We start from the raw sequence: 10,891 nt of genomic DNA, 5'->3' as shown, positions 1-10,891 counted from the left end.
TGCACATATGAACACCCCTATGCTTGAACATGGTGTTCGTTATGGACAATCCGTGACGAGCACAGAAGTCCAATAACAAAACACCGCTCGGGTTCAGATCAGGGGGGCCATTCCTCCCAATCACGCCCTTCCAGGTCTCACTGTCATTGCCCACGTGAGCATTGAAGTCTCCCAGCAGAACGAGGGAGTCCCCAGAAGGTATGCCCTCTAGCACCCCCTCCAGGGACTCCAAAAAGGGTGGGTACTCCGAACTGCTGTTCGGTGCATACGCACAAACAACAGTTAGGACCCGTCCCCCCACCCGAAGGCGAAGGGAGGCTACCCTCTCGTCCACCGGGGTAAACCCCAATGTACAGGCTCCAAGTTGGGGGGCAATAAGTATACCCACACCTGCTCGGCGCCTCTCACCGGGGGCAACTCCAGAGTGGTAGAGAGTCCAGCCCCTCTCAAGGAGATTGGTTCCAGAGTCCAAGCTGTGCGTCGAGGTGAGTCCGACTATATCTAGCCGGAACCTCTCAACTTCGCGCACTAGCTCAGGCTCCTTCCCCTTCAGAGAGGTGACATTCCACGTCCCAAGAGCCAGTTTCTGATATATATATATATATAGCAAAATACCCGCGCTTCGCAGCGGAGAAGTAGTGTGTTAAAGAGGTTATGAAAAAAAAAAAAGGAAACATTTTAAAAATAACGTAACATGATTGTCAATGTAATTGTGTTGTCATTGTTATGAGTGTTGCTGTCATATATATATACATATACACACATATATATATATATATATATATATATATATATATATATATATATATATATATATAAATATATATATATATATATATATATATATACATACATATACACACATACATGCAGTTTCAATAACATAGAAATCAATATAAACAACATTAACATCATTATCATATGAGAATATGAATATATAAGAAGCACATTTCATATAAATATAAATTATTAAACAGTAAAATCCATCCATCCATCCATCCATTTTCCAACCCGCTGAATCCGAACACAGGGTCACGGGGGTCTGCTGGAGCCAATCCCAGCCAACACAGGGCACAAGGCAGGAAACAATCCTGGAGTTTTATCTTTATTTTATTTTATTGTAGAATCAACTCCTATCTGCGCACACCAGGGCGGCCGTGGGCGGATGCGTATGGTGTATTCACTCCATGTTATTGTTCATTGCGCTGTCACTGGTATTTTGATAAAAGAATTTGAACAACATATAAGAAGCGTATAAATTATTAAACAGTAAAACATTAACATTTAAGAAGTAAAGTTACATTCAGTACTACTGCAGTGCCTTCGGGTATACCTCATTTTTTGTTTGCCCATAACATGCCTAAATGTATACATTTTTTGGTGTACCTACCCGAGAACACGCGACATATAACCGAGCGTGGGAGAAGCATGGATTTTAAACACACGTTGAGTTCATCTGCTGGTCTCCCTTGTGGAATAACTGGTAATGTTTGACTAAAATCTACAGCGAGTAAAACGACATTACCTCCTATTTATTTTTTACGATCTCTGAGATCTTGCTTTTTTTGGTTCAAGGCTTCATAAGCTCTTTTATGTTGTATGGTGTACTTATCCCAAACCATCATCTTTGAATGTTGCAAGACTTTCGCCTTGTATGTAGATCGGGGTAATTACATTCATTGCATTCCTAGTCTGAATCACAATCTGATTGTATGGGTGGTTACCTGGCACTGTAGGGTTGCCACCCGTCCTTTAAAATACGGAATCGTCCCGTATTTGAGAATGAAATTGCGCGTCCCGTTTTGAATACTGGACGGGATTTATCCCGTATTTTTTTTATCATTTTTTTTTAAAGCAGCGTCTCATGCAAATCATCCCACACGCATTTTATGAAGATGCCTCCTTTCCTACTTTTGATTGGGTAATACTTGATGTCATCGTTAGTTTGATTGGTCTTTTTAACTGTCCAGTGAGGAGGGCGGGTCTTTTAAGTACAGTCTTCAAAGTGTTGGCACTGGGATGTGGCACCCACTGCAGTATGCGTCCCTTATTTTTTTGTATTAAAAGTGGTAACCCAACCTGGCAGGTAACAGTAATGTTTGGTCATGAAGTCGTCTAAAATCCGCCACGTACCCTCTTTTAAGTGTGAGAAGCAGATATATATAGCCAAATTCTCGCGCTTCGTTGCGGCGAAGTACTGCTTTTAATTTTTTAAGAAAAGAAAACCTTTTTAAACGGATCGAAAATACAGTATACCAATAACAATTTGTTAAGGATCTGTTTTTTTCTGAACCTTGCTTTTCACAGCTGTCGCGCTACGGCGCGTGTTTCGTTTATTTGACAGTATGTAGATCGTGGTAATTACATTCATGGCATTCGTTTTCTGAATCACAATCTGACTGTATGGGTGGTTACCTGCCAGGTAACGCTTGTGGTTGGTCAGGAAGTCGCCTTACATCCGCCACGTGCCCTCTTTCTGTTCCCAGAAGCTGATCATAGAATGGTTTTAATAGTTTACTTTCAAATAATGCAAAGAGTATGCGACACGTGTTTCTCCCTAATTCTGGGCTCATCAGGCATACACACTCACTTCATCCCCTCTCGGGAATCTAATCTCTATCGTCAGCGCCAGAGTTGAAGCCCCTAACGTTGCGGTCAGCAAGTCGGCTAACATCCGCCATGTGCCGTCTTTCAGTTGCGAGAAGCAGATTATAGAATGGTTGAAACTGTTGCCCCTAACGTTGCGCTACGGCGTGTGGTTCGTTTATACCTCGTGTCTTCTCATTAAACTTTTATCTCGCGAATATGTAATTGCAATCCGCAGTGGGAGCGTTTCTATAAACTTAATTTAAACTTACGTTTTACACCGTGCTTTGTTTCCCTTATAAACATGCTTGTATGCTTCACTCGCTGGCTTCTTATTGTTTCGCTCCCTTCTCAATTGTTTAATGAATTTTTTGTTCTTCGCTGTTTGCGGCTCTTCCTTCATTTCTCCCTACTGAGTTCTTTTATCTCGCGAATATGTTATTGCAATCCGCAACGGGAGCGTTTCAATAAACTTAATTTAAACTTACGTTTTACACCGTGCTTTGTTTCCCTTATGAAGATGCTTGTATGCTTCACTCGCTCCCTTCTCAATTGTTTAATTAATTTTTTGTTCTTCGCTGTTTGCGGCTCTTCCTTCATTTCTCCTTACTCAGTTCACAGTCTTTTCACGTGATTACGTGGGAGTCGTGATGACGTGACACTCAACTCCGCCTCCCACGGCCATCAAGCTGCCGTCCATTACAGTATATTGTCAAAAATGAGGTTCCAGTTATGACCATTACGCGTTGAATTTCGAAATGAAACCTGCCTAACTTTTGTAAGTAAGCTGTAAGGAATCAGCCTGCCAAATTTTAGCCTTCCACCTACACGGGAAGTTGGACAATTAGTGATGAGTCAGTCAGTGAGTCAGTGAGGGCTTTGCCTTTTATTAATTAGTATAGATATATATATATATCTATATATATATATATATATATATATATATATATATATACATATCACACATATATATACACATACATATAAACACATATACATATATACATATACATACATACACATACATATATATATACACACATACATACGTACATACATACACACACACATATATATATATATATATATATATATATATATTTACATATCTACATATATATACACATATATATATACATATCTACATATATATACAAATATATATATATACATATCTACACATATATACACATATATATACATATCTACATATATCTAGACATACATATATACATACATACATTAACATATATATGTATATATATATATATATATATATATATATATATATATCAAATGAATGTGAACTTTTTGTAGGGTCTGTCCCTGAGACTAATTAATTGTCATTGCGAAGCAGAGCCTTAGTGGAAATTGGAGGCGTTTGAATTGAAATGGGAGATCAGAGGGTATAACGGGGATGCAAGGAATAAAAACTCTCTCCCCTGAGCCACCGCCAGTAAAAAATAGTTGCCTGAATGAGGTTCTTTTGCAGACACGTGACCTGAAGTCTCGTGCCGTCACAAAGTTTCAGTGGCTGTACGCAAATCCACAATCGGTTTCATATTGTTTTCTTACGTTAGCAATTAGGTAATGTGTTTTTTGAACAGGTTTGATTCATTGAAGTGATCACTCCTGCTGCGTTCAGTCAGTTCATGTGAGCCGCTCTCTTGTGTGATGTTGCGATGTCCACGGGTTTATTTAATGTTAGCTAAGACCCGGCAGTTAAAAGTTTCTCGCTACAGCAATTTTAACTCTGTCACAAAGTGATCCAAACTGTCGTTTAAACCTCGTGTCTTCTCATTAAACTTGTATCTCGCTAATATGGCATTGCAAAGGGCAGCGGGTCAGTTCACGTGCTTACATGGGAGGCGTGATGACGCAATATATTTTTATATATATCAAAATACCCGCGCTTCACAGTGGCGAAGTACTGCTTTAAAATTTTTATTAAGAAGAAAAGTAAACCTTTTTAAACTGAGGGAAAATGAATCAATAATTATTTGTTATGGATCTATTTGTATAGTATGTTGTCAGTTCTCCCCTCTGGTTGTAATATGACGAAGCTGTGTGCTGAGCTTACTGTTGAGCATGCAATGTACGATTGGCCATGTGAAAAGCAGTCCTGCCTCAAATCAATGCCAACCTTTTGTAGGGTCTGTCCCTGAGACTTATTAATTGTCATTGCTAAGCAGAGCCTTAGTGGAAATTGGAGGCGTTTGAATTGAAATGGGAGATCAGAGGGTATAACGGGGATGCGAGGAATAAAAACTCTCTCCCCTGAGCCACCGCCAGTAAAAATAGTTGCCTGAATGAGGTTCTTTTGGAGACACGTGACCTGAAGTCTCGTGCCGTCACAAAGTTTCAGTGGCTGTACGGAAATCCACAATCGGTTTCATATTGTTTTCATACCTTATCAATTGTGTAATGTGTTTTTTGAACAGGTTTGATTCATCGAAGTAATCACTCCTGCTGCGTTGAGTCACTTCACGTGAGCCGATCTCTTGTGTGATGTTGCGATGTCCAGGGGTTTATTTAATGTTAGCTAAGACCCGGCAGTTAAAAGTTTCTCGCTACAGCAATTTTAACTCTGTCACAAAGTGATCCAAACTGTCGTTTATACCTGGTGTCTTCTCATTAAACTTGTATCTCGCGAATATGGCATTGCAAACGGCAGCGGGTCAGTTCACGTGCTTACATGGGAGGCGTGATGACGCGATATATTTTGATATATATCAAAATACCCGCGCTTGGCAGCGGCGAAGTACTGCTTTAAAATTTTTATTAAGAAGAAAAGTAAACCTTTTTAAACTGAGGGAAAATGAATCAATAATTATTTCTTAAGGATCTCTTTGTATACCATGTTGTCAGTTCGCCCTTCCAGTTCTAATATGACCAAGATGTGTGCTGAGCTTACTCTTGAGCATGAAATCTAACGTGGTTTGTGCCCTTCAGAATGAAAACAGTTTGCATTCACCTTTTTAATAAAAGGCAAGCTTTTAAGCCTGAGAAATCACCCCGTAAATGCACACGTTTAATTGCACGTGTTAATATCTATGCTTACACAGTATTAAAAGACACTCAACAACGGAGACTTATTAATTGTCATTGCTAAGCAGAGCCTTAGTGTAAATTGGAGGCGTTTGAATTGAAATTGGAGATCAGAGGGTATAACGGGGATGCGAGGAATAAAAACTCTCTCCCCCGAGCCACCGCCAGTAAAAATAGTTGCCTGAATGAGGTTCTTTTGCAGACACGTGACCTGAAGTCTCGTGCCGTCACAAAGTTTCAGTGGCTGTACGGAAATCCACAATCGGTTTCATATTGTGAATTTCCCATTGGGATTAATAAAGTATCTATCTATCTATCTATCTATCTATCTATCTATCTATCTATCTATCTATCTATCTATCTATCTATCTATCTATCTATCTATCTATCTATCTATCTATTGTTTTCGTACCTTATCAATTGTGAAATGTGTTTTTTGAATAGGTTTGATTCATTGAAGTGATCACTCCTGCTGCGTTCAGTCAGTTCACGTGAGCCGCTGTCTTGTGTGATGTTGCGATGTCCACGGGTTTATTTAATGTTAGCTAAGATCCGGCAGTTAAAAGTTTCTGGCCACAGCAATTTTAACTCTGTCACAAAGTGATCCAAACTGTCGTTTATACCTCGTGTCTTGTCATTAAACTTGTATCTCGCGAATATGGCATTGCAAACGGCAGCGGGTCAGTTCACATGCTTACATGGGAGGCGTGATGACGCGATATATTTTGATACATATCAAAATACCCGCGCTTCGCAGCGGCGAAGTACCGCTTTAAAATTTTTATTAAGAAGAAAAGTAAACCTTTTTAAACTGAGGGAAAATGAATCAATAATTATTTCTTAAGGATCTCTTTGTATATCATATTGTCAGTTCACCCTTCCGGTTGTAATATGACCAAGCTGTGTGCTGAGTTTACTCTTCAGCATGAAATCTAACGTGGTTTGTGCCCTTCAGAATGAAAACAGCATTTACCTTTTTAATAAAACGCGAGCTTTTAAGCCTGAGAAATCACCCCGTAAATGCACACGTTTAATTGCACATCTGTTAATATGTATGGTTACACAGTATTAAAAGACACTCAACAATTAACGTCATTTTCCATCATTCCCGCGTTTGACTCATGCTGTAAATCTCTTCCTTGTTTTCACTTCACGTGATTACGTAGGAGGCGTAATACGTGATGACGTGATACGTGACTCCGCCTCCTCCATTAGACTATATGGACAAAAAACAGGTTCCAGTTATGACCATTACGCGTAGAATTTCGAAATGAAACCTGCCTAACTTTTGTAAGTAAGCTGTAAGGAATGAGCCTGCCAAATTTCAGCCTTCTACCTACACGGGAAGTTGGAGAATTAGTGATGAGTGAATCAGTCAGTCAGTCAGTCAGTCAGTCAGTGAGTCAGTGAGGGCTTTGCCTTTTATTAGTATAGATTAATTATCTATTTATTAGTTTTAATATTTTATTATTGCATGATGATGATGATGATAATGATGGAAGCACAAGAAGATTTTAGGAAACAGATCGGGAGAAAAAACCTAAATAATACATAGCAAAGGTCCAAACCAGGAGATCAAAAGATTTTAAGCAAAAGTACCAACATGTGAATAAAAAATACAGTAAGAAGGAATTAAAGAGGCAACAGTTAGCATGCAAAAGATATTTTCCTACCCATAAACCTTGGATGAAGAACTGCTCCGACAAATGACCCTTTAACCAGTTGCGTGATTAACATCGTGGTCCTGACCTCCATGACTCTGCCAAAACAACTGCCAAAGCAATCTAGCAACTGCTGGACAAAAACTTTAACTCCTTTTAAAAACAAAAGTGGCATTGAAGAAATTTCAAAATAAATAAGTAGAATAACACAATCAATCAAACATCTGGTACAAGAATCAACATCCTGGGCTAAGAAACCCCCAAAAGATAGCTTTAAATATATGAAACCCCAAAGGAGAATGTATAAAAATGAATACACAGACAAATCACAATGGATAATATCATCACTTTTTGGCATTTTCCTGGCTATAGTGGCACCCATCATCAGGTAGTGTGTGACCCACATGCCTACATCCAACATTCTGCGTGTTCACCTGGTTTCGGCAACCATCTTTTTTAAGGGAGAGCCACATGTTCTGTAATTGTCTGTACTACACTTTATTTCAATAAAGATTACCCTTTTTGCAGTGTGAGAAAGTGACATTAACTGTCAATTTTTTTGTTTTTGTTTGACCCAGAGTTCGAGCCTGCTGATTGCTTTTGATTCGGTTGCCAGTCTTTTTGTCCTCCAATGTTTTGACATCAGCTCTGTCCAGACTACCTTTGTTGTTTTAGCTCTGTCTAACTCTGGTTCTTTTAATGTTTCTGATTGTTGGAACTCTGTTTGAACCATGTTTTCAAATTTTTGAGAACACTATATTGGTGTTTTTATGGTTGATTTATTTGAATAGTAGGTTGGTGATGTCAACATGTCACCATTTTCGTGCCTTTGTTTTTCTATGGGTGTCACTATTTTGTGTGACTGTTTTTTGCCGCCCCCATTTTGTGTTTCTGGTTGCTCTGATGCTGTCTGGTGACCCTTAACATTGCATACTTGTAACAAAAAAGATGGTTGTGCCCTCAACAAGATGCCCAAAATTTAAAATTAAAAGGAATAAAACAAAATATTTTGTCAGGAAAAGTATAAGTGGGTTTTGAACATTGCAATTGTCTGCCTTTGGCTTTAGTTTTTCATATATATTTTTGATCATCCTTATGTTTTTGTTAATTATCTATTTATTAGTTTTAATATGCTATCATTGCATGATGAATCTGTAGGAAGCCCAAGAAGATTTCATGAAACAAATTGGGAGAAGAGATCTACAGTAAATAATACATAGTGAGGGTCAAAACTGGGAAATCAGAAAATCTTAGGCGAAAGTACCAAGATATGAATAAAAAAACTCGGTCAAAAATTTTTGAGCAATGATCAAAACCAGAAAATACAAAAATTTATTTGAAAAGTAAAAGGAACAAGACAAAACATTTTGTCAGGAAAAGTATAAGTGGGATTTTGGACTTTGGCTTTAGCTTTTCATTTTGGCTTTGGTGCTTTAGCTGAACGTTTCTTCATACTCTGGCTATGACCAATAATTCTCCAATATAATCCTTTGGGGTTGTCACCATCACTGCTGCTCATAAATAAAACAAATTAAATCATAAAAGCAATCCATCTTTGTGGTGAAAGATCAAAACATTTATGACAGTGTTTATATAGTGCACAAGGCACTGCCATGGTGCCATCTACGGCACATACCAGTTCAATCACTGGCATTCAACAGCACAAGTTCCAAAACCTTAACAAACCAAAAGAACCATTAAAAGGTAAGAAAATAACCAATGCTGAGTTCAGTCACTCTTTCATGGTTTTTGTCGGTTCTGTAACTTTCTCCAGCCTCACTTTTGTGTGTCTTCTGACTGCCAGTCAAACGTTTTTATTTGGAGTCCTGTAAGAATGCACTATTGGAAGCTGCTTCTTAACAGTTAGCCCACAGAACAATGTTGTCAGGCTGGCAGTGGGTCAGAGCTTCTGTCTGTGCATTCATTTATAGAATTCTATTCTCTGATGGCAGGTAAGCAATCACTCAGTGGATTTCTCTCTTGCAGGGCTCTTTGTGTTTGTTGGGACTGCGTTAATAGCACGTGGAGCTATCTTGGCTTCTCGCACTCTTCATAACAAACTTCTGGGCAATGTCCTTCGCTCCCCCATGCTCTTCTTTGACACCACACCCACAGGAAGAATTGTTAATCGCTTTGCAAAGGTATGAAGTATAGGTGAAGGTTATCAGAAAATAAATTTTTACTTCATTCAAACAATGGTCTTCTCACCAGGGTATCTGAATGACAAGATGCTTACAAAATTGTCTGCCTTCATGCTCTCTTTGCAGGATATTTTCACAATCGATGAAGCTATCCCTTTATCCTTTCGCAGCTGGGTAATGTGCTTCCTTGGTGTGCTTGGCACTCTCTTAGTCATCTGCTTTGCTACACCCCTCTTCACGGCTGTCATTGTTCCTCTGGCACTCTTCTACTTTTTTGTTCAGGTAAGTCTACACTTTCTGTAAAGACCTTAGCCAGTTTACCTGATGGCCATTTTGAATGTCACAAAATGTTACCCACAGAGAGAGCATTACCTTTTTATAAAGGGATTTAACTGACACCTTTGAGAACAGAGTCAGAAGGAGTAAAAGGCAATGTCATCTTTGAATTTAATAAGATGGAAATTTATGATCAATTATAAGACCATTCACAGTGAAAGGAATTTTGGTTTAATGCAAATTGAGCAAATAAAGACTAACAGAAACTGACAAAAAATGGGCACTTCAATGAGACCACAATGCCTTTGATGTCTGCGACGGTCTTTTAACCAAAGTAAAACCTTTACAAGCAGGCCTCATCTGTATTGTTGCATTAGTCTAAAGATGGGGCTGGATTGACACAGTGACTGAGACAGTAGGGAGAGACTGCCACTGATCACTCTACTTCACAGGGTGGACAGTCTTGTGTTGCTGCCACTTGGCAGTTGTAGAACATATCTGTAATGACTGTTGTGTTTTATTAATTTTTGTGCCTTTTCTGGGAAGTTTTTTGGGCACCTTTGCAGCTCTTTTTTTTAACTCAAGGAATTAGATCCTGCTGAATATTTTTTCCATCTACCTTCCTGAAGGAACTTATCATTCTTTAGTGTCATCCCGTGATGCTATTTTGTATTGTTTACAAGCACCACCATTTTGTAACAATTGCGTTGGCCATTGTCTAAGAAATTTCTCCCAGGGTTTCCCAGAATGTGCAAAATGTAACATTACCAGTGCCACCACATATGCGTTTCCAGTTTATCGGAGTATTTCATAATAATAATGTTTGGTTGACAATTCTTGGTGTGTTATTCTTCTGACTTATCTAATTTCTTTGCATGTTAAACAGTTTTTGAGTTTTGTTTAAATGTTCTGACTTGGCGAGAGATGGATTTGTCTTTTTGGTAATGACCCTGCATGTATTTTTTGACCATTTTTATCTCCTGGGGCCATAATTCAATTTATTTTTACTGCCTTCTTCTCAGGAAATTCTTCTGGGGCAGCACAATAGAAAAGAGAGAGGTCTTGGTGGACTGGAAGGATGGCAGAAAGCAAAGTTCACATGTGAGAAGAAAGGCCCCTACATCTCAGGGCTCAGGGCTGAGCCACCTGATGATATTATGTTCTGGTGGCAGTGATACT

The 10,891-nt window shown here is 38.8% G+C and overlaps 1 protein-coding gene across 1 annotated transcript in view; it reads left to right on the top strand.

Moving 5' to 3' along the window:
* Positions 1–10,891, top strand: part of abcc2 (ATP-binding cassette, sub-family C (CFTR/MRP), member 2) — a 174,450-nt gene that overhangs the window by 135,868 nt on the left and 27,691 nt on the right. Inside the window, exons 23-24 of the mRNA XM_028795700.2 lie at positions 9,282–9,436; positions 9,563–9,718. Of these exons, the coding sequence (XP_028651533.1) occupies positions 9,282–9,436; positions 9,563–9,718 (311 nt within the window). The remainder of the gene's footprint in view (positions 1–9,281; positions 9,437–9,562; positions 9,719–10,891) is intronic.

This window comes from Erpetoichthys calabaricus, chromosome 2 (assembly GCF_900747795.2).
Source record: "Erpetoichthys calabaricus chromosome 2, fErpCal1.3, whole genome shotgun sequence".
NCBI lineage: Eukaryota > Metazoa > Chordata > Cladistia > Polypteriformes > Polypteridae > Erpetoichthys > Erpetoichthys calabaricus.
Note: the sequence above shows the minus strand (reverse complement) of the source record. Positions and strands in the feature narration are given on the sequence as shown.